This window comes from Muntiacus reevesi, chromosome X (genome assembly GCF_963930625.1).
Source record: "Muntiacus reevesi chromosome X, mMunRee1.1, whole genome shotgun sequence".
NCBI classification, from domain to species: Eukaryota; Metazoa; Chordata; class Mammalia; order Artiodactyla; family Cervidae; genus Muntiacus; species Muntiacus reevesi.
The window spans coordinates 66,301,059-66,326,976 of NC_089271.1; the positions used below are offsets into that span (position 1 = coordinate 66,301,059).

A 25,918-nucleotide genomic window follows, 5' to 3' on the forward strand; every position below is an offset into this window, starting at 1 on the left:
GAATGCAAGGATTCCTTAATATCTGCAAATCAATCAATGCAACACACCACATCAACAAATTGAAAGATAAAAACCATATGATTATCTCAATAGATGCAGAGAAAGCCTTTGACAAAAATTCAATACCAAATTATAAAAACCCTCCAGAAAGCAGGCATAGAAGGAACATACCTTGACATAATAAAAGTGATATATGATAAACCCACAGCAAACATTATCCTCAATGGTGAAAAATTGAAAGCATTTCCCCTAAAGTCAGGAACAAGACAAAGGTGCTCACTCTCACCACTACTATTCATCACAGTTTTGGAAGTTTTAGTCACATCAATCAGAGAAGAAAAAGAAATAAAAGGAATCCAGATTGAAAAAGAAGTAAAACTTTCACTGTTTGCAGATGACATGATCCTCTACATAGAAAACCCTAAAGACACCACCAGAAAATTACTAGAGCTGATCAATGAATGCAGTAAAGTTTCAGGATATAAAATTAACACACAGAAATCCCTTGCACTTCTAAACACTAACAATGTGGAAACAGAAAGAGAAATTAAGGAAACAATTCCATTCACCATGGCAACAAAAAGAATGAAATACTGAGAAATAGATCCACCTAAAGAAACAAAAGACATATATAGAAAACTATAAAACACTGATGAAAGAAATCAAAGATGACACAAATAGATGGAGAAATATGCCATATTCATGGATGGGAAGAATCAATATAATGAAAATGAGTATACTTCCCAGAGCAATCCATAGATTCAATGCAATCCCTATCAAGCTACCAATGGCATTTCTCAGAGAACTAGAACAAATAATTTCACAGTTTGTATGGAAATACAAAAACCTCGAATAACCAAAGCAATCTTGAGAAAGAAGAATGGAACTAGAGGAATCAACCTGCCTGACTTCAGGCTCTACTACAAAGCTACAGTCATTAAGACAGTATGGTACTAGCACAAAAACAGAAATATAGATCAATAGAACAAAATAGAAAGCCCAGAGATAAATCCATGTACCTACAGACACGTTATTTTTGACAAAGGAGGCAAGACTATACAATGGAGAAAGACAATCTCTTTAACAAGTGGTGCTGGGGAAACTGGCCAAACACCTATAAAAGAATGAAACTAGAACACTTTCTAACACCATACACACACACACACACACACACACACACACACACTCACACACACAAAAAAAAAAACCTCAAAATGGATTAAAGATCTAAATTTAAGACCAGAAACTGTAAAACTCTTAGAGGAAAACATAGGCAAAACACTCTCTGACATAAATCACAGCAGGATCCTCTATAATCCACCTCCCAGAGTAACGGAAATAAAAGCAAAATAAATAAATGGGATCTAATTAAACTTAAAAGATTTGCACAATGAAGGAAACTATAAGCAAGGTGAAAAGATAGCCTTCAGAATGGGAGAAAATAAAAGCAAATGAAGCAACTGACAAAGAATTAATTTCAAAAATATACAAGCAGCTCATGCAGCTCAATACCAGAAAAATAAACGACCCAATCAAAAAGTGGGCCAAAGAACTAAACAGACATTTCTCCAAAGAAGACATACAAATGACTAACAAATACATGAAAAGATGATCAACATCACTCATTGTCAGAGAAGTGCAAATCAAAACCACAATGAGGTACCATCTCAAGTCGATCAGAATGGCTGCTATGAAAAAGTCTACAAACAATAAAAGCTGGAGAGGGTGTGGAGAAAAGGAACCCTCTTACAGTGTTGATGGGAATGCAAACTAGTACAGCCACTATGGAGAACAGTGTGGAAATTCCTTAAAATACTGGAAATAGAACTGCCATACGACCCAGCAACCCCAATGCTGGGCATACACACCAAGGAAACCAGAACTGAAAGGGACACGTGTACCCCAATGTTCATCACAGCACTGTTTACAATAACTAGGACATGGAAGCAGCCTTGATGCCCATCGGCAGACAAATGGATAAGAAAACTGTGGTACATATACACAATGGAATATTACTCAGCCATTTAAAAAGAACATATTTGAATCAGTTCTAATGAGGCGGATGAAACCGGAGCCTATTATACAGAGTGAAGTAAGTCAGCAAGAAAAACACCAATACAGTATATTAATGCATATATATATAGAATTTAGAAAGATGGTAATGATGACCCTATGGGCAAGACAGAAAAAGAGTCATAGATATAAAGAACAGTCTTTTTGGACTCTGTGGGAGAAGGCGAGGGTGGGATGATTTGAGAGAATGGCAATGATACGTGTATATTACCATATGTGAAATAGATCAGCAGTCCAAGTTTGATGCATAAAACAGGGCACTCACAGTCAGTGTACTGGGACAACCCTGAGGAAGGGGGTGGGGAGGGACGTGGGAGGAGGTGGTGAGGGAGGTGGGACGGGGGTTCAGGATGGGGGACACATGTAATGTACAACCATGGCTGATTCATGTCAACGTATGGCAAAAACCACTACAATATTGCAAAGTAATTAGCCTCCAATTAAAATAAATAAATTATGTATTTAAATAAAGAAAAGTTTAGGACTGGATATCTTTACTGGTGATTTCTATCAAACATTTAAAGAAATAATACCAATCCTACTCAAACTCTTCTAAAAAACTGAAGAGGAGGCAACAGTTGCTAACTCATTTTAGCAGGACAGCTTTATTCTGATATCAAAGGAAGACAAAAACACTATGAGAAGAGAAAACTAGAGACCATTATCCCTTATAAGTATTGATGCAAAAATCCTCAATAAAATACTAGCAAAATGAATTCAGCAATATTAAAATTATTATATACCATGACCCAGTGGGATTTATTCCTCAAACACAAGTGTTGATGTGAAACAAAAACAAAGACTATCAGATACATCTCCAGTAAGTATGGGTTTATTCAGAATCAACAGAGAATTGCAATTCAGGACCTGGAACCATGGTGAACCACGTGCAAATCCCCATATGGCAAGGAAAGGTGATGGCATTAATAAAGATGAAAAAGAAGGTTGGGAGAGCTACAGTAAACAGAGTCTATGGCTTTTCACTGGCTGATACCTTGCCAGGAAAAGAAAAGGAGACTTTCTTCTTCCTACTGGACTCATTATTGTCACAAGGCATGAGAAAACCCCTTCTTGTCTGCAAATATATTTAATTGAAGTTTCTCTTCATTAATTCCATACTAGGATGGTTCAACACATGAAAACCAATCAATGTTATATACTACAAAGTATATAAAAGGGAAAAACCCACACGATCAATTTAAGAATAAAAAGCGTTTGACATGAATCAGCCATGGACTTACATGTATTCCCCATCCCGAATGTATGACAAAACCCACTACAATATTGTAAAGTAATTAGCTTCCAACTAATAAAAATAAATGGAAAAAAAAAGCGTTTGACAAAATCCAATACATACTCAGGGGCTTCCTTAATAGCTCAGTTGGTAAAGAATCCACCTGCAATGCAGGTTAACCCAGTTCAATTCCTGGGTCAGGAAGATCCGCTGGAGAAGGGATAGGCTAACCACTCCAGTATTCCTGGGCTTCCCTTGTGGCTCAGCTGGTAAAGAATCCTGCTGTAATGCGGGAGACCTGGGTTCGATCCCTGAGTTGGGAAGATCCCCTGGAGAAGGGAAAGGCTACCCACTCCAATATTCTGGCCTGGAGAATTCCAATGAACTGCATAGTCCATGGGGTCTCAAAGAGTCGAACACAGCTGAGCAACTTCACTTTCACTTTCAGTACACACTCAAGTTAAAAAAAAATACTCAACAACCTAGGAATAGAAGAAAATTACTGGAATATGTATTAAGGGTATAACAAAAAGCCCACAGTAAACATCATACTCAATGTTGGAAGACTGAAAGCTTTTCATATCAAGAACCAGGTAAGGATTCTCACTTTCATCACTTCAATTCAACAAGTTTTATTCAGGTCAACTAGCAAGAAAATGGAAAAAAACGTGATATTCAAATTGGAAAGAAGTAAAATCCTCTCTGTTCACAGATGACATGATCATATTTGTAGAAACCCCTAAAGATTCCACAATTTTGTTAGAACTAATAATCAAGTTCAGCAACGTTCCAGGATACAAAATCAATAACAAAACAATTACTTCTTTATACACTAACAGTGAATAATTAAAAAGGGAAATTAAGAAAACATTTCATAATTCCATTTACAGTAACATTAAAAAGAATAAAATATTTAAGAATAAACCTAACCGAGGAGGTAAGAGATTTGGATACTGTAAACTATGTGAAATATTGCTGAAAGACAGAAATTAACATAAGGACACCCCATATTCATTGATTGGAAGAATTAATATTGTTAAAATGTCAATAATACCCAAAGCAATCTACAAATTTAATGTAATCCCTATGAAATCTCAATTATAATTTTGTGAAAATAGAAAAACCCATCATAAAACTCATATGGAATCTCAAGAGACCTTGAATAGCCCAAATAATCCTGAAAAAGAAGAACACAGTTAGATAACTCATATTTCTTGTTATCAAAACTTACTACAAGGTTACATGAATCAAAACAGTGTGAACTGGTGTAAAGACAGAACTATAGACCAAAGGAATAGAACAGACTCTTAAGAAATACATCCTCACATATATGGTCAAATGATTTTTGACAAGGTTGCTAAAATAATTCAATGCAGGAAAGGAGAAGCTTCAACAGATGATGCTGTAAAAACTGAATATCCACATGCAAAAGAATGATGTTGGACCCTTGCTTTCATCATATGCAAAAATTAACACAAAATATATCAAATATCTAAATGGAAGAGTTAAAACCATAACACTCTTAAAAGAAAACAGGGGCAAAGTTCCATGACATTGGCATTGGTAATGATTTCTTGGATATGACACCAAAAGCACAGGCAGCAAAAGAAAATATAAATTGGATTTCATCAAATCAAAAAGTTTCTTGCATTAAAGATATGATCAACAGAGTTTAAAGGCAACCCTAGAATGGGAAAAAATATTTTCAAATAATAAACCTGATTAATATACAGAATATACAAAGAATTTTTACAATTCAATGACAAAAAAGTCAAATCAAAAATGGGTAAAGGACTTGAATAGACATTTCTCCAAGAAAATATAATACAGCCATGAAGCTCATCAAAAGATGTTCAACATCACTAATTATTGGGGAAATTCATATCAAAACCACAATGAAATACCACTTTACATCCATTATGATGCCTGTTATCAAAGAAAATCACAGAAGATGGTATGTATTGCCATAGATGTAGAGAAATTGGAACCCTTGTAAAATGGCAGAGCCATAGTGGAAAACAGTATGACAGTTCTTCAGAAAATTAAATATTGAATTATCATACAATCCAGCAAGTACACTTCTGGATATATACCCAAAAGCAGGGTCTCAAACATATTTGTATGCCCATGTTCATAGCATCATTATTCACAACAGCCAAATGGTGGAATGGTGGGGAAACAAATGCCCATTGATGGCTGAAAAGATAAACAAGATGCATTTTACACATACAATCTAATATTTTTCAGTCTTAAAATGGAAGGAAACTCTAATACATGCTATAATATGGATGAATCTTGAAGACATTGTGCTAATTATTCAGACACAGAAAGACAAACATTGTATGATTCCACTTAAATGACTTACCTGGAATAGTCAAATTCATGGATACAGATAGTAAAATGATAGTTTCCAGAGGCTGGAGGCTGGGGGAGTAGGGAGTTATTGTATAATGAATATATAGCTTCAGTCTGGGAAGATAACAGGTTCTAGAATGAATGGTGGTGATGTGAATGTACCTAACACCACTGAACTGTACACTTAAAATGGTTATAATTCTTTAAAAGTCTCCTATAATTTAGATGCCCCAAAGACAATCTCATTACCCAAAAAAAAAAAAAAAAGACAGTAGTACTCTCAGTGACTATCAGATTCTACTCCCTGTATTCCATTTTTCACATTTTATATTTTCCAGTACCTCTAAGACTCTTGGGATATGCCCTCAATAGGTCAGTCCTTTTAATTCCTTTATCTATGAGTTCTTAATGACAGAAATACAATTTCATTGCTCTTTATATGACCACACTAAGACCACAGTAGACACATCCAAGTGTGAATGAATGAACAAACTATCTAAAGGTAAAACATATAAATGAGTTGTGGTTTGGAAAAGATTGAAGTACCAGTTTTACAAATATACACTCAAGTTCTTAAAACTCATGACATAACTCTGAATTGCACAGGTTGCTCAAATTACAAGAATAGTTGTAATTGAAATATAATTTTCAAGACTGTACATAAGCAATATACTGTGATTGGTTAAGTTGTTTCTCTTGGGGATATGGGTTAACAATTCTGAAACATGTATAATGGGATTAAGCAAATAATAAATGGATAATGGATGGTGAGAATCAGATTTTTCACTGTTGGAGTGAGAGGTTACAGAAAAACAAGGGAATGAGTCTAGAATGATCCATGTGGTAACAGATTAGGGTCAGAGAAATCAATATGAAAGCATGTTTAGCTTAATATAGATACTGATGAATAGATGTGGGGATAATTATAGAGATGTGAATACACTAGCTCTGTTTACTGAAAAGGTGTAGAATCAATAACATCACAGTAGCACTGAGCCCACCACTGCTCAGATACTGATTTCTGACACCATTCTCCAAAAACAGGAATAAAGCATCCTTGGAGAAATGACTGATTCTAGGATTGAAATAGGAACATACAAAATTAGTCAGTAGCATTTTGTAGTGCCAGGCACATACAAATATGGGGATATGCCTAGGGACATAGGGACCAACTTAAAGAGCTACCAATGGCCAAAGCTGGAAAAATCTATGTAACAAAAGAAATAATGAACTACTAGATTATAACCCAAATCATAAATACATATCTATGAATACATACATACAAATATGTACATAAATAGAAGAGATAAACCTCTTGCAAAGAAGAATTATAAAAAGTTTATGTGATACTCCTCTAGGAGATGTAGCACAAATCCCCAACACCCAAGTGTAGACTATGTTTAGTAAAACTTGCTTCCAAAGAGTAACATTATGGAAAGTGGAGGGGAAGAGGTAGTGTAACTTTACAGTGAAGAAATGTAGCTAACATAATCTTAGTCAGGTAATTAAGGTTAATAACATCAGGTATGTCATTTTGATGGCACTTTTCCTCAATGTGATGTGATAAGAAAGGCACTTCACCTCTTTACTCTTCTTCCCCCAAATCCATAAGCCCAGTTAAAGCATGAGAGAAACATCAAACAAATCTGAACTGAGGTCCCTATGTATCCTACAAAGTACCTGACTGATTCTCCTCAAAACTGTTAAGGTCATCAAAAACAAAAACACTCGCCCAGTAAACTTAACCAGGGTGACAGCCTGCTAAAATATAAGATTTAAATAGGATCCAGTGTCTTATAATACTAAAAATGTCCAGGATATAATTTAAAAAATCACTCATATCAAAAACCAGAAAATCACAACTTGAATGAGCAGAACTGATTAACAGATGTCACTCAGATATTGTAATTACCTGATAAGGATTTTATAGAAGCCATCATTAAATGCTTCAAGAAGCAGTTATGAACACTCTTGAAATAAATGAATAATAGAACATCTCAGAAAAGAAACAAAACAGTGAATCAAATAAAAATGATAACATTGAAAAAATAAAATAACTAAATTAAAAACTCACTGGCTGGGTTTAATTGCTGAATGAAGATGGCAGGAAAGAATAAATGAACTTGAACACATACAAATAGCACTGACCCAATCTGAACAAAAAGAAAACACACTGAAAAACATGAGCAAACCCACAATGCCTGTGACAATAATAAAAGATCTAAAATTCATGTCATCCAGGTACCATAAAGAAAGGAGCAGGAGTGCGGGGCAGAAAAAAATATTCAAGGAAATAAAAGCTGAAAAATTCCAAAATCTGGCAAAAAGCATAAACTTATAGGGTTCACATGATTTTATATTATATTTTTGTACCTGCCCATGAGTCTATAATTATTTCAAATAAAAGGAACAAAAAGGAAAAAAATGACATTTAACCACCTCAATCCTCTTCTGTTTGGGATTACCTCAGGGATATAAAGCTATAAAAGAGAAGCTATAATTTAACTCCCTAATATGTTTGAAGCTAATTATATTATAATTTGATGCCCATAAAAATTCTAAGAAGTGATGATGATGATTATAATAATAATCACCTAACATTTTAGGACTTGCTACGTGCCAGGAGTTGTGCTAAGTGCTTGACAGTCTTTATCACAATGAATTATGAAAACAATCTTATGACCTAGGTACTGCAATTATCTCCACTGTACAGATATGAAAACTGCTGACAAGTGGAATTTATTAGTTTGACCCAGGTCATAAAATATACAAGTTCCACAATAGGGGCAAGAACTCAGATTAAAAAAAAAAAAAAAACTCTGAGGTTTAAAAAAGGTAAAAATTTAAATTAAATCTATGATTAAGTGATAAGTAGGTCATATTACCAAAGTATAAATTGTAGAATATTTAAGAAGAAGTGAGATTTAATTCCTATAATATATATTTTTTAATTCCTATAATACTTTTACCTGTTAAGCTGCATTCGGAAGTTTTCTTAAAAAGCTTCAGCCTAGCTGTTTCCATATACTAAGTCAATGAATTAAGTTAATATCTATCCCAGTAGTAGTACCAAGAAGTTTTAATATGGGTAGAGACATTTTACCATAACTAAACTAGCAGCATCATTCAGGCTCACTAAAGGCAGCATGGTGTGATGAGAAGAGTGCAAGCAATGAGATCAGGTCTGAATTCTGGCTCACTAGTTAAATGATACTGGAAAATTACAATGAATATATCTCAGATTTCTCATCTGAAAAACTGAGATAATCACTTTTACCCAAACTCTACTGGGGACTTAATGCTGGAGTATTCTGCAAATGAGATATAGTAAAAGTATGTAAGTTTAATATTTGACCAAGAAATGTAAATGTCTTAAACTGCCTAATATGAGTCTTGGCAAGTAAAAGCAGTTTTTTTTCAATTCCTCTATGTTGTAAAATGAAACATATCTCATCATATTGAGGAAGAGATCTCATTGCAAATCACTTACTTTTTCCTTATCCATAGGATTCCTGATAAACTCTAGGTGATATTTTGGACAACAAAGATTATTGCCTATGTATCATTTGCAGTTTTTACTAACATATTCTGCATTAAAACATGTACATGTATGCACAGATGTGAGCATGAACACATACACATTATCAATTTTATTATCTCCTTTCACTTTGATAGATTATGGAGAAGTATCAAATGATAAAGCAGTCCATATTGGTTCCACCTGCTGTCAATCTCTCTGACCACAAGCTTCCACTCATTCTGGATCATCCTGCTGTGTATTGTGTGTGTGTGTGTGTGTGAGAGAGAGAGTATGTGTTTGTGTGTGTATCTGAGGGCATAAGTGTGAAATAGAAAATTTAATAAAAATAGTCACTTATTTTTTTTACCATTTTCATGAAGTTTCTTTGTGAAATTTTTATTTTAGCACCAATCTTACCAAATAAGACTACTTGGAAAGCTTTAACCCCATGGCCCAGTGATACATTTCATTGGAATGTAGAAGCTTTTGTATGGGGTTTAAATCAATAAATGGATTCTCTAGTTTACAGAGATAGTAAATTACAACTAGGGATCACAAAGGACCCCAGATCTTTATAAAACTTCTTTCTTAGGGCATATACAAGCATGGGGCACTTGATGCTTTATGAAACCATATTCTATGTGTAAGAGTACCTGTGACCTGTAAGAAGAAAGGCAATTCTAGCTGAGGCATATAGGGGTCAGGTGCCAAAAGCAGTTTTATGTTTTTTTTTTTTTTTTTTTTTTTTCATTTAATTTTATTAGTTGAAGGCTAATTACTTTACAATACTGTAGTGGTTCTTACCATATATTGACATGAATCAGCCATGGATTTACATGTGTTCCCCATCCCAATCCCCCCTCCCACCTCCATCCCCATCCCTTCCCTCTGGGTCTTCCCAGTGCACCAGCCCTGAGCACTTGTCTCATGCATCCAACCTGGGCAGGTGATCTGTTTCACACTTGACAATATACATGTTTCAATGCTATTCTCTCAGATCATCCCACTCTCGCCTTCTCCCACAGAGTCCAAAAGTCTGTTCTATATATCTGTGACTCTTTTTCTGTCTTGCATATAGGGTCATCATTATCATCTTTCTAAATTCCATATATATGTGTTAGTATACTATATTGGTGTTTATCTATCTGGCTTACTTCACTCTGTATAATGGGCTCCAGTTTCATCCATCTCATTAGAACTGATTCAAATGTATTCTTTTTAATGGCTGAGTAATATTCCATTGTGTATATGTACCATAGCTTTTTTATCCATTAATCTGCTGACAGGCATCTAGGTTGCTTCCTGTCCTGGCTATTATAAACAATGCTGTGATGAACATTGGGGTACACGTGTCTCTTTCAGATCTGGTTTCCTCTGTGTGTATGCCCATATGTTGGGTCATATGGCAGTTCTATTTCCAGTTTTTTAAGGAATCTCCACACTGTTCTCCATAGTGGCTGTACTAGCTATATATGACAAACCCACAGCAAACATTATCCTCAATGGTGAAAAATTGAAAGCAGTTCCCCTAAAGTCAGGAAGAAGACAAGGGTGCCCACTCTCACCACTACTATTCAACATAAGCAGTTTTGAAAGAAGCTAGAAGTGGAGACACATTAACACGTGTTAAAGTGTTCCATGTGAAGCTTATCTGCTTTCAAATAGTCAGCCATATGTTGTACACTGCTGTGTGGTAACTGAAAAATCAAATCGGTTATATACCTATGGATGATACACAATTTCATGGGATTTTCATTTTCTGTATTTTCTTTCTGCCTGGTTTCCAAATATTTTAATTTAATGATTCATTTGTTAGCCAGTTAACAAAATGGCCTGTGATCAGTGTTACACCTAGTGTACAAAGCTACAAGGCTAATCAATGCACTTGGCAGTGAGGAACAGCAGAGTCAGTCACTTTATTTTCCTTTTCATTAATCAGACTTGCCAATAACGTAAGTACTACTTGTAAATTAGCCCTTCTTATTACTTGCAGAAATCTTGAAGATTCTGTCATTTAAATGCAAAGCATATGCTTTCACTTTTTGTAAATTAGAAACAATTTAAAGGGACAATTATTAATAATTTAATAAGATTTACTGTATCCTTATTGTACACTAAACAATTTTGAGTGTTTTAGATATAAGCTTAATAATAAAAATATAAAAGATAGATATGCCTAGATAGCACTTATTATTTGCCATATATATTTCAATAATTTTACATAAATCAATTAAATCTTCATAATAATCTATGAGATAAATGTACAATTATCACCGTATTTCTACAGGTATGAAAACTGAGACACATAAGTAACTTGCACAAGGTCACCCAACTGATTTGAATCCAAACAGCCTGACTTCAAAGACTAATCACTCTGCCATATAATATATAATACTAAATATCATAATTTACTCTATAAATTATGTACCCCAAAATGGAATTTTGTTGTATTTATATACTTCAGTATTTTCCTTCAGAATACCAAACTTCTAACAATGCCCAACAGCCAGCTCAACAATCCCTCCAGGACAATATATATAATATAGTTTTAAAGAATGATTACAAAAAAAAAAATTAAGGTAAATTTCTATTTTTAGTCACACGAGCCCTAAATCCTGATAAAGTTCTCTCTGGCATGTGGACTAAAGTTGATGGCCTATCCTCAAGGCCTAAAGGGCCTCTGTGAGGGCTCATTGGCTCATTCATGTCCAACTCTTTGCAACCCTATGGACTGTAGCCTGCCAGTCTCCTCTGTCCATAATATTTCTCAGACAAGAATACTGAAGTGGGTTGCCATTTCCTTCTCCAGATGATCTTCCCTACCGAGGGATTAAACCCACATCACCTGCGTTGGCAGGTAGATTCTTTACCACTGTGCCACCTAGAAAGCCCCAAAGGGCCTCTACACTAGTCTAAACCCAAATCAAATGAACCTCCATCCCACCACAAGCTATGGGAATGATTACAGTATCAAATTGCATCTTTGAGAAGAGGCAAAAGAAAAAGAAATGTAAAAAGCAGTCCCTGACATCAGGAAGTTGACCTGATACTCAGAGCTAGGCCATGTTATTCTAGTGCACATAAACCATATCATAGAATATCATCCTCAGACAAGGTTACTCTGGGACCACAATAAAATGATTCAAAGCAAAACCTCAATTTTTTCCAAGTATAGACAAAAATAAAGTCACTTTGCCATCTACCAACCACCCCTGCCATGATAGCTTTAATGAATAGCTAAACCTTTTTATCAATTACTGCCTTATCCTTGTTCTAGTTTCTCCTCCTTATAGGTAAGATTTATTGAACTACCAATATCCCCACTTCCTTAGACCACCCACCAAATCAAGCAACCAAAGCCCAAATCCTGAAGTATGTTTTTTTCTTAACACCCACTTACTGAAAACATACAATGTTTCTCACAGCAATGAGTAAACTCAACTTGTTCAACTAAGGGTATGGCCCTGGTGGTCTTCAGCTGGTCACTGACAAGAGATACAGCAAAGGGGACAAGCCTGCCCTTACAGAAAGCCCAGAAGCAGCTTCACTACTCTGTTTCATAGAGATAAGAGAAAGGAAGAGGACTGATAGTCACTCAGTTGTGTCCGACCCTTTGCGACCCCATAGACTGTAGCCTATGGGGTTCCCTTTGTCCACAGAATTCTCCAGGCAAGAATACTGGAGTAGATTGCCAAGGAGGGACTTCAAAATGTCTGATATTCCTCCCTGAAATAGCAAGAAAGATATACCCATTTTCCTTACTTTTATTACATAGTAACAGCACCCACTCTTAAAAGGGGACCAATTTTCATGTGTGGGAGGGGTTTAGAGGGAGTCAGAAATTTAACAAAGGTCATAATTATTGGTGGTGAAAAGCGTGAAAAAGTCTACATTTATCAAGTATACATTGGAAGCATTTCCTGATTTGAGGTTCCCTTATCATAGTTGTCTATTTCCCAATACCCTGTCAACCACTGCAACCTCAGAGAAAATCAGGTGAGTGTTTACCACTGTCCCTAGGAGAAAGATACTATATTAGAGGAGGGTCCTGTTCAGACAGAAAAGGAAAAAAAAAAAAAAAACCCATACCTTCCTCCTCAGTTGATTGTAGAGATGAGACGGTGGTAAGAAAAGCAAGCAGTGTTAAAAACTTACCTCTTTGAGCCAAAATCCGAAGGAGGAGGTATGTTCAATAGTGGAAGAAAAAGTCACAAGCAGAGGAGCTTTAGTTCCACTTTCATTTTATAATTTTGTGGGATCACATCACAATCACTTGGGATGGAAGAGTGGATAGGCAGCAATAACGAGATAGAGTTAGCACTTCCAAGCTACTCTCAGCTCTAATATGGCATGGAAGAGATTAAGAAGTTTGCTGTTATCCCACAGAGATAGATTTGACCTTCACAGAGTATACTAAGGGGGGCAGTCAAACTTCTGTGTTTCCACACTTGAGGCAGCCAAAATTAGCTCTGGAATAAACTCAGCTCTCTGAGCCACCACATCCCATGGTTCTCAGTCAGTGCACTCCCAACCAATGTCATAAAGCAATATGTCCCTTCACCCCCTTTACATTCAGGTAACGATGTGGAAGAGTATTCTGAAATATAGACTAACACACATGAGCCTGTTATTTTTAGAGTATTTAAATTATTAAATGACAATGAATTTACTGTTGCTGATGTTTAGTCTCTAAGTCAGGTCCGACTCCTTTGTGACCCCGTGGACTGTAGCCTGACAGGCTCCTCTGTCCATGGGATTGGATTTTTCAGGCAAGAATGAATACAGCAGTGGATTGCCATTTCCTTCCCCAGGGGATTTTCCTGACCCAGGGATCAAACCCGCTTGTCCTGCATTAGCAGGCAGATTCTCTACCACTAGATAAATTAAAACAGATTTTGTTTTCCTACAATCTTGGGAGGTGGAGATGGACTCATGATTAAGATTAGATCATTTATAAACCATAAAAAGATACATTTCTTTGCACATCTAAGGATATTTTTAGTAAATTTTCATGAATATATAAACACACAGAAAAAGAACAGTAGGCAATAAATCAAAACATAAACAATGCTTTTCTTTGAGGAGTGGGTATATGGATTTTGGTCCTGCTATAAACATATTACTTTTATAATTTAAAAATATCAGTTTTATAACATGAAACAATAAAATTTTTATACATTTTGTGGTGAAGGAACATTAAACTCTTTTTCAAAATGATAAAGTGATCACTTTCAATGAATGATTAAATGTACTATAGGAAAAGAGAATTGTACACTGTAATTACAGTTTACACAATTACACAGAACAATACATGGCAATCTTTGGAAAATACTTTGATTAACACTTCACTGATAAATAACTTTAATACAACTAAGTTTCATTATTTATCATGGTCACATAAAATACAATAGCCTATGAACAAGCTGTTATTGACAATAAATGTGGTTTTGCCTGAAATTCTTAACCATATGCAGGTGTTTTCTTAAGCATTCAAGTTTTAAATTCTATTGCATTTTGATTGCAAAATGAAGCAGGTATGGCAAAATTAAACCCAGTAGCTAAAGAAAACACAAATACAAAAAACAGCAAAAGAACCTTGAGTTGGTTCTCCAAAATTTTCTTTTAGAATAAGTATTGATCTCATTTAGTAGTTCTGATAATATTCATAGCTACAGATTAATATTTACATGACAAAGGGACTTCAGAAGGATTAAACTACACAACACTATATTAACATGTCTTAAATCATTTACCACAGTCCACATTTCTTGAAAGTATTCTATACTAAAATGCAAGGTCAAATGAATTAGTATTTGAACTTTTCATATTTCTGAGACATACATTTTAACTTACACTACAAGAAAAATTAACAATACAAGACACTAACTGTTATATTTTGAGTAACTAGATCTAGCACAATTAATTTCAGGGTCATGTACACTCTGCTTTAGCGATCAATGTCTTCTACTATTGCCTCAAGATTTTTGCAACAAGCTTTAACTTCCTCAATTGCAGTCATCCAATTATCATAAATAATTTTGTCATAAATTTCATCATTAACTTCCCTAACTACCCCCTCTTGCTGAGATTCAAGTGCATCACCTGAGAAAAATAATACTGATCTTGGGATTATGTAAGTACGTAAATTGTGACCAAGTAGAAAATCATCATTTCCATTTGAGTTGATTCCTTGAGGAGTAAAGAAATTGAAGAATGAATCCTTGGGAAAATCTTCAGTTACAGTTCGGATTGTTCCCCAGACCCGGTGCTTCTGCTTTTTCTTGACTGTTTTCAAAGTGACATTCTTTCCTTCATTCCAATCTATTTTACAGCCTATGCAATACTCAATCGCGGTTCCCCTATAGGGATGGGGATCATAATATGCTAACCTTGACTTCAGCTTATAGGTCTTTGTCAACAGCTCATTTTTGAAATATTCATTTGGTTTGAAGTGAAACTCTAGTGTGAAACTGGGAGGTTCACCAGGATCTGAAAGCTTCACTTTAATATCTGTCAGGAGCTTCAGAATAGGCTCATCGTACTTTTTAATCAAAGGAGTCAGTGTGTCAACGTTTTTTAAGACAGTCAGCCAAAAATCAGGAATTCCTTTAGGATCCTCTTTATTCTCATCTCCAGCTGCCTTGGTGTTGTCGTCATTGTCATCATCATCGCCATCATCCTCTTCCGCCTCCTCTTCAATAGCATAATCATAATAATCTTCTTCACAATCGTCATCCTCATCCATGTAGTCAAGTAGCAGACCCTCCTCATTACCACACATCTCTTCCTCATCATACATTTCATCATCATAGTCCTCAGAATCTGATTTATATTCACATTCCTCTTTTGTAGGCTCATAGATTGCATTGATTATCTGACGCCTTTTTTCCAATAAAGGCTGATATATTTCAGCAAACTTTCTTTCAATACCATGAAATTCCCTCAGGAATTTGGACTCTAGATTGGCCACTCTAGTTTGAAGCTTTTTGAGGGCTAACACACGGTATTTAACTTTCACAGGTAGACTTTCAACAAAGTCTGTATCTAAAAGATAACCGATAAGTCCTTTTGGATGGTCTGGGTCTGAATCCTCATCAGTATCTTCACCTTTTTCCCCGCCTTCCCCGGACCCAGCAGCAGCCTCTTCACCTTTTCCCCCTTCTTCCCCAGGACCCACAGCGGCTTCTTCACCGCGCTCCCCATCATCTCCAGGCCCAGCTGCGGCATCTTCACCGCTCTCCGGCTGCTCCCCGGACCCCTCCATCATTACCTTATCACCAGACTCTTCTTGACTGGACTCTAACAGTTCCTTGTGGTCGGCTGACTCGGCCATTTTTTCAAAGGACCTCACACGCCTAACTGGCTACCGTCAATATCAGGAGACCTGACCTCCACAAGGAAAGACTCACCGGAATACCAGACGCGGCGCTGACTGGGACAGAGGCGAAATGAACGGTAGTGGTCTGACTGTGTTGCGGGAGCCTAGAGCGACGGTCGAGGCTGCTGCCGGAATGAAGGCGGTGCGGAGGCTGTGAGAACCAGAGGCAGCGGTATCCTGGCTGGGGTACAGAGAGCAGCGATGGCCGCAGTGACCTGCACGAGCAGGCCAGAGACTGCAGAGAGCCGCAGTGAGCTGATCTCCGCAAGCATCAGCTGCTACAAGAAACAACCGATGCCGCAATGATTACGCAGCCGTCTCTTGGCTAGATTTTTTTGGTGCAAATAGCTTGTTGCGTCACTCCCTCCCTCCCCGACAACTCTACTCTAATTTCATTTGCTGGGCTGCAGTGATCGACAAACCATGAACCAATAAATTATTAGATCTATCAAGTTTCCAACTCGTGTCACCTTCCCAGGTTCTCTAATACGGCTGTTTAATCCACCTCCCGCTAGTCCCACAGCACCACCCGAGTTTTCTAGAAACCAGGTTTTACTAGCTTATTCTTTCAGTTTTCAACTGGTATTATGTTTTTATAATTACAAAAGAAAAAAATAGCAACTAAAATGCCAGATAAACCATTCACCCATTCTAAATCTGTCCCTTTGATTTTAGCCCTGGGCTCTGGGAAGGAAAGAGATGAGAGGGAGAAGAATTTACAGAGAGGTTAGAGGGGAAAAACACTAAAAAAATTAGCAAATGCTGGTCTCAAGGTGGTGTAACTGCCAGTGATTTAAATATTCTGTATTCTGTTTTTCTGTATTTTCCACAAGCTATAGGATAAGTGACCAGTAATTTTAGATTGGAAAATCGCCCCTAACATTTCCTGGGGTAGGGGATGGGGACAGGAAGGAGGTTAGATGGTTAGGAGGAGGTTGGATTAAAGAGCACTTGCGATGAAGAGCCAAAACGCTGTATCCCAGTATATGAGTATCCCACTATATAAAACCTCTGTATATGTATCCCACTATATAAAACCAGCTGTCTGTCTTATAGTCAATAACCCAGTCCTAATACTGATAGGACTTGCCCCTCCCTCTCTCTTGATTCTGGCTTTAAAGCCATTGGGAATGTTTAGAAGAAATGCTCGATTGTAAAGTGATATATATCGTAAAAATCTTAACATTTGCTTGACAGCTGTTATTTAAAATAATCTAAATCTCAGTATTTAAAGACATGGTTAGATATATGATAGAGTGTCCATAGGATGGACTACCATGCAGCCATTAAAATTTTTCCTTTGGGTAGGCTCATTGGTGATGTTTACTTTGTCCATTTTGCCAATGCTGATAATTTTTTAAGTGAAAAATTTTTTAAAAACTGTCTTTTCCAGATTTGAACTCTAATTTTTATCATGCTACTATCATAGAGATAAACACTGTTTACATATACAACACTGTTTGTTGTATTTCTTTACAGATTCTTTCAGTATGTAAGTAAAATTCTTTTTTACTTATTTTATCTCTCTGTACTGTATATGATTACATTATTTACAAAATTCAATTTTCAGGTTCTTGTATCAATCTGGATACTTCCATGGGCAAAAGTCATACATTTCAGATTTTCTTTTCCTGGTGTTGGAGAAGACTCTTGAGAGTCCCTTGGTGATCAAACCAGTTAATCCTAAAGGAAATCAGTCCTGAATATTCATTGGAAGGACTGAAGCTGAAGCTGAAGCTCCAATGTGAAGAACTGACTCATTTGAAAAGACCCGGATGCTGGGAAAGATTGAAGGTCAGAGAAGAAGGGGACGACAGAGGATAAGATGGTTGGATGGCATCACCAACTCAATGGACATGAGTTGAGTAAACTCCAGGAGTTGGTGATGGACAGGTAGACCTGGCGTGCAGTCCATGGGTCGCAAAGAGTCAGACACCACTGAGCGACTGAACTGAACTGAAGGAATAAACTTATAAATCATTCTTTTAAGCTTAAGTGTGTGCAGCTATACATTTCCCTTTTAGAAATGCTTTTGCTGTGTCTCATAATTTTGGTATGTTGTGTTCTTATAATCATTTGTCACTGCGTTTTCTAATTTCCCTTCTGATTTCTTTCTTGGCTATTGCTTTTTAAGAGCATTTATTTCTATGTATTTGTAAATTTTCCAGTTTTATTCCTGCAATTGGTTTCTAATTTCATCTTGTTCTTTTCTTAACTATTTTCCCCTCAATATATTTATTTTTCTTAAATTTTCCTGTAAGCGGCCAGAAGAAATCATGCCACACTTTCACCGTTTTACCTTTAGGTATTATAAGTTCTTTTAACCTATACACACACACACACACACACACACACACACACACACACACATATATATATATATATATATATATATAGCTTTGGAACACAATTCAGGTAAGCCTCTGCCACTATCTAAAAAGAATTTATTTGCCTCTAATTTCCATAACGGAGAAGGAAATGGCAACCCACTCCAGTGTTCTTGCCTGGAGAATCCCAGGGACAGGGGAGCCTGGTGGGCTGCCTTCTATGGGGTCGCACAGAGTCGGACACGGCTGAAGTGATTCAGCAGCAGCAATTTCCATAACATGTTACTCATCTCCATCTGAGTGTTTACCAGCTGTGCCTTAAAGTACATATTTCTAGGAACAGTCTGTTCATGATGATTCAGGAATACTCTTAGATGGTATATTTTCCCCTACCATGCTCCCACTTCTTTCTGTGTTTTAACAGTCTTTAACATACATATTTCTACTAATAGTCTATTCAAGGAAATCTAGACCTTTTTTAATACTTCTCAAAATTCTTCCAGACTCTAATTCCAAAGTCACTTCTACATTTGCAGTTATTTGTTACAGCAGCACCTCTCTTACATGTACCAAAATATTATTAGTTTTCTGTTAAAAATATATACCATTAGTTTTAGTTTCTGGTAATAGATTGCTGTTAAAATAGTCGTATTGAAATCATAATAGTTTTTCATTGCTATCATGACAAATAACCACAAAATTAGTGACCAGTAACAACACAAAATTTTCTTTACTATTCTGGTCATCAGAAATCTGAAAGGGGTTTCACTGGACTAAAACCAACATGTTATCAACATTGAATTCTTTCTGAGTGCTTCAGAGGAGACTTCGTTTTCTGATCTTTTACATTTTTTACATATTGCCTGCATTCCTTGGCTTATGGCACCTTCCTCTATCTTCAAAACCAACTATTGCATCACTCTCATCTCTGTTAATATTTTTTCATCTTGTCTCACCCTTACCCTCTTCCTCCATCTTAAAATTACTTTTATGATCACATTGGGCTCATCTGGATAATACAACTTAACGTTATCATCACAAGATCTTTAACTTAATAATATTTGCAAACTATCTTTTGCCATGTAAAATAACATACTCATAGGATCCAGGAATTAAGATTTGAACTTCTGTCACGGGGCATTTTTCTGCCTGTCACATAAGCTATTATCTCAGAAGCTGGAAAAAAATGCAAAACAAATCCAAACATTTAGAATAAAATAATAATAGCAATAAATAAAACATAAACAGACTCATAGTAGAGACAATAAGCAAAGCTAATTTGCTGACTGACAAAATAGATGGAAGAAACAGTAAATCATGAATGAATAAAAGAATACCTTTATAGAATCTACTCTTATTAAAAATAAAAAAAATAACTGTATGAAACTATGTATATCCAAGATAAAATGGATGGCATTACTGAAAAAAATAACAAAAGAAAACATCTGAACATTCTTTGAAGAAATTGAATTGTTTGTTGTACTTTATCTGATAAAAATTATTTCAAATTCAGATGATGTAACTAGTAATTCTTACAAATATTTAAAGAAGAAATAAGATTTTTATTTAATAACCTTATATAATTTTTTCAGAGAATACAAAATATCAAACAGTTCCCAACTTGTTTTATAAAGCCAGGATAATTCTAACATGAAGACATGACTCAGTTACTATATGAAGAGAATATTACAAGCCTACATAGATGCAACATGCAAGAATTCTATAAAATAAAACTTAACAAGTTTCAGGGATATACAAAAAATACTATAGTTTATAATCCAGTGTTATTCAATCCAAAAAATACAAAATTATATTAACATTCAAAAATCATTCTAAATCACATAGGGACTTTCTTAGCGGTCCAGTGGTTAAGACTCCACATTTCCACTGTGAGGGTCCCACTGATTTGATCCCTCGTAATGGAATGAAGATCCCACATGCCACACAGGACAGCCAAAAATAATTATTGTAAGTCACATAAGAAGAAAAAAAATCCTGAAAAAAATATATTTGATAAAATTCAATACAGATGCATAATTTTTTATAATCTCAGAATATTTGGAACTGAAGAGTACTCCATTAATGGAAGAACAAATACTTATCATGTAGTGTCCTTCCTTATCTCTTGTAATCTTCTTTATTTCAAGGTCTATTTTGTCCTATATGAGGATTGCTATTCCAGCTGTTTTTTTTTTGCTTCCCATTTGCATGGAATATATTTTTTCATCCTCTCACTTTCAGTCTATATGTGTCTTGAGGTCTGAATGGGTTTCTTGTAGACAGCATATATATGAGTTTGGTTTTCATATCCATTCAGCCAGTCTGTGTCTTTTGGTTGGAGCATTTAATCTATTTACATTTAAAGTAATTATTGATATATATGTTCCTATTGCCATTTTCTTAATTGTTTGGGGTTGATTTTGTAGATCCTTTTTCTTTTTCTTTTTTATTTTCAGTTAGTTTAATAATAGCTATCACTTTAATAGAGACAGACAAGTTTATGAATATCCAGATGGAGGCCTTTAAGCTGTAACATTTTTTGAATATGGCAATCACCAGGAAAATTTGCAGCGAGAAAGTTCATGCCAAATTGATGTAAGTCTTTTTTTCTTAAAATACCAGATTAACACAAATTGCATTAAAAATTAATTCTTGAAGTAAAACAATTTTGTGTATGCCCATTATATTTGATGAAATTATCCAATCCTGCTTTACTTTTAATTTTTTTTTCTTTATTTTTTACTTTTTTTTTTCCAGTGGGTTTTGTCATACATTGATATGAATCAGCCATAGAGTTACACGTATTCCCCACCCCGATCCCCCCTCCCACCTCCCTCTCCACCCGACTCCTCTGGGTCTTCCCAGCCCACCAGGCCCGAGCACTTGACTCATGCATCCCACCTGGGCTGGTGATCTGTTTCACCATAGATAATATACATGCTGTTCTTTCAAAACATTGTAGATCCTTTTTCTTATCTTGTATTTCTTGACTACAGAAGTGTCTTTAACATTTGTTGTAAAGCTGATTTGGTGGTACTGAGTTCCCTTAACTTTTGGTTGTCTGAAAAGCTTTTTATTACTCCATCAATTTTGAATGAGATCCTTGCTGGGTACAGTAATCTTGGTTGTATATTTTTCCCTTTCAGTACTTTAAATATATCCTGCCATTCTCTTCTGGCCTCCAGAGTTTCTGCTGAAAGATCAGCTGTTAAGTGTATGGGGTTTCCCTTGTATGTTACTTGTTGCTTTTCCCTTGCTGCTTTTAATATTCTTCCTTTGTGTTTAGTCTTTATTAGTTTGATTAGTATGTGCCTTGGCATGTTTCTCCTTGGGTTTATCCTGTATGGGTCTCTTTGTGCCTCTTACACTTGATTGACTATTTCTTTCTCCATGTTGAGGAAATTTTCAACTATAATCTCTTCAAAAATTTCCTGTACCCTTTCTTTTTCTCTTCTTCTTCTGAGACCCTTATAAGTCAAATGCTGGTGCGTTTGATATTGTCCCAGAGGTCTCTGAGACTATCCTCAGTTCTTTTCATTCTATGTACTTTATTCTACTCTTCAGAAGTTATTTCCACCATTTTATCTTCCAGCTCACTGATTCATTCTCCTGCTTCAGATATTCTGCTATCCTGTGTTTTTATTTTGCCTTCCATTTAATGAATGGAGCAATTGCATAAGCTTCCAACTCATAAATATCAACACACAATAAACTGTGTTAATGTGTCTCAACAGGGAACTGAGCTTCCACTCAGTATTTGATGATAGTAAAGGTTGTTTGAAATCACCTACCTGAGTGCTATCAGTGGGACCAAGCAAGGAGCTGGATTTCCATGCCCACCTAGTATCAATAAACCTAGAGGAACGACGAAAGTCAGGGTTAGTAAGTACTTTGCTTTCTGCACTTGTGTAGTATCAGTAGGTATCAGTAGAGAGCTGAACTTTCAGCCCTACCAGATAGCAACGAGTTGCCACTATTAAATACATTGCTTTGCAACCCTTGGTGTCAGCAGAGCCCAGTAAGGGTCTGAACTATCTTTTCTAGCCAGAAGCAACAGTGAATTAGAACTGAGCCATTGTAGAGATAGTATCAGGAGGTCCCAGTAAGAAGGTGAACATACATTCCCAGCAATAGCAAACAGATACCACTAACTGGCACACTGCTTTCCCAACTCCTGGTATCAGCAGGGCACCATGGAAAGCTAAACTGCTACTTTACCATGAAACAACAGGTGATGTGAGGTGGTGTTAGCTGGCAGTCTACCTGTGCCCTTCAATGTCAGTGGAGCTCATTGGGGAGCAGAATTTCCACTCTAAACTAGTAGTACTGAGGTGGCAAGCAGGCCAAAATGAGCTAATGTAAAGCAATGTGTGTTGATGTTCTTTTACAAGAGTAGTGTCAGTGAAGCTCAGTAGAAAGTTTAGCTCACATTCACATGGAAACAATAGGTGGTGTGATGTGAGGTTACTGGGAACTTTGCATTTCCACAACAATAAAAAATGACAACATACTAAAAAACAAAACAAAAAAACCCCAAATACACATAAGATAAAAAAAATAAAACAGATATCAAAACTAGATCAGTCATATGAAGGAATTTTCTGATAAGCACATTAAATCAGCCATAATATGTGTTTCAATAAGTAATTATACATATTTTTGAAACAAATAAAAATATGGAAAGCCTCAGCAAAGAAATAAACATTATAAAAAAGAATGAAAGGAAATTTTATAAATGAAAAGATAAAAAAACTTAAAACAAAAGTCAGTGAATGGAGGAAAAAGTAGGTTGGAAAAAACAGATGAAAGAATCATGAGCTCAAATATCAATAGACTACCCAAACTGAAAAATATGCAGAAAATGAGCTAAAGACAGAGACAAAGAAAGTATGGGAAATCAACAAAATATATGATACTCATGTAATAAGAATTCCATAAGATAGGAAGGAAACACAAGAGAAGGAAAAGACCTACAAAAACAAACATATGAGAATCAATCATTAAAGTTTTTTGTCTTTTTTGTTAGTCTAATATTCACTTAATCTGAATCAGAACTATATTTTGAAGAACTATCATCTTCTGAAGACGTTAGTGCATATGTTGCTAGGACAATAAGAGGAAGTATCTGCATAAAATTTACTGAAAAATTCTTCACTCAAAATTTCACAAAACATCATTTTTTAAAAATTTTATGGCAAAAAACTTCCATTTATAATATACACAAGGTTGGAATAAAAACCTAACAGAGCAAAATGTGAATGATAATGACAATTATAAATTGTATAATGAATACTTGATCAATTTTAAGATAAACAACTTCACACATGATGTTAATTGTATCACACTCTAAAAAGGTATTTATATGTCTCCAGTCAATAACGTTCAGGGAACAAAAGATGTATTACTATGTCTCTAGTCAATAATGTGTTAAAGGGCACACACAAGATCCTGTGCACACCAGGACAAAGGGGATAAAAGCAGTGACTTCACAAGAGATTGAGTCATATCTACATGCTAGTATTATAGGGTTTCCTGTGGAGGTGGGGGAGGGCCAACTGTGGCTCACCACACAGACAAAAATATTGATAGTGGCAGCTCTAACAATTACTTATTGGCGTGAGCCCTCCTGGAGGCCACCATTTCCTCCCCAAGATCCAGCCCCACCCAATAGACTATAGGCTTCAGTGCTAGAACACCGCAGGCCAAACAACCAACAGGGTAGAACCGGAAGTGTTAGCTACTCAGTCATATCTGACTCTTTGAAATCCCATAGACTGTAGCCCACCAGCCTTCTCTGACTATGGAATTCTCAAGGCAAGAATATTGGAGTGAGTTGCCATTCCCTTCTCCAGGGAATCTTACTGACCCAAGGATCGAACCTGGGTCTCCTGCATTGCAGGCAGATTCTTAACTGTCTGAGCAACCAGGGAAGCCCCACAGGGTGGGAACACAGCCCCAACCATCAGCACACATGCTGCTGAAAGTCTTCCTGAGCATAGACACACCCACCAGGGGAAAAACACCCAGCTCCACCCACCAGTGGCCAAAGAGTCCCTCCCACCAGGAGGCCTGCAAAAGTCTCTTAGACAGCCTCATCCACCAGAGAGCAGACAGTAGATGAAAGAATTACAATCCTGCAGCCTGTGGAATGGAAACTGCAGGCAGAGAAAGTTGGAGAAAATGAGGTGGCAAAGAAAAATACTTCAGATGAAGGAACACAATAAAACCCCAGAAGAACAACTAAGTGAAGTGGAAATAGACAATCTACTAGAAAAAGATTTCAGAGTAATGATTGTGAAGATGATCCAAGATCTCAGAATGGAGGCACATGTCAAAAAGATAAAAGAAATGTTTAACAAAGACCTACAAGAAACAAAAAACTAACAAAGATGAACAATACAATAATTGAAATTTTAAAATACACTAGAAGGAATCAATAGCAGAGTAACTGAGGCAGAAAAATGGATAAGTGATCTGGAAGACAAACTACTGGAAATTACCACCATAGAACAGAATAAAGAAAAACAGTGAAAAGAAATGAGGACAGCCTAAGAGAACTCTGGGATAACATTAAATGCACAAATATTTGTATTATAAGAGTGCAAGAATGAAAACAGAGAGAGAAAGAACTTGAGAAATTATTTGAAGAGATAAAAGCTAAAAATTTCCTTAACATGGGAAAGGAAATAGTCACCCAATTCTAAGAAGCAAAGAGAGTTCCAGGAAGGATATACCCAAGGAGGAAAATGCAGAAACACATTGTAATCAAATAGACAAAACTTAAAGACAATATAATTGTCTTTAATTTAATGTCTCTCTATTTTTAAATTGAGATATAGTTGATATATAACATTATATTGGGCTTCCCAGGGGCACTAATGGTAAAGAATCTGCCTGCCAATGCAGGAGATGTAAGACATGTGGGTTCAATCCCTGGGTTGGGAAGATCCCCTGGAGTAGAAAATGGCACCCAACTCCAGGATTCTTGCCTTGAAAATTTCATGGGCAGAGGAGCCTGGTGGGCTACAGTC

At 36.1% G+C, this 25,918-nt stretch overlaps 2 protein-coding genes across 2 annotated transcripts in view; one reads left to right on the plus strand and one right to left on the minus strand.

Annotated features, from left to right (window-relative positions):
* PIN4 (peptidylprolyl cis/trans isomerase, NIMA-interacting 4) overlaps positions 1 to 25,918 on the plus strand; it is a 1,195,450-nt gene that overhangs the window by 989,367 nt on the left and 180,165 nt on the right. The window lies entirely within an intron of this gene.
* On the minus strand, positions 15,104 to 16,794 carry NAP1L2 (nucleosome assembly protein 1 like 2). Its single transcript, XM_065916334.1, has one exon. It carries the CDS (start codon positions 16,513 to 16,515, stop codon positions 15,130 to 15,132), a length of 1,386 nt encoding a protein of 461 aa, XP_065772406.1. The 5' UTR covers positions 16,516 to 16,794; the 3' UTR covers positions 15,104 to 15,129.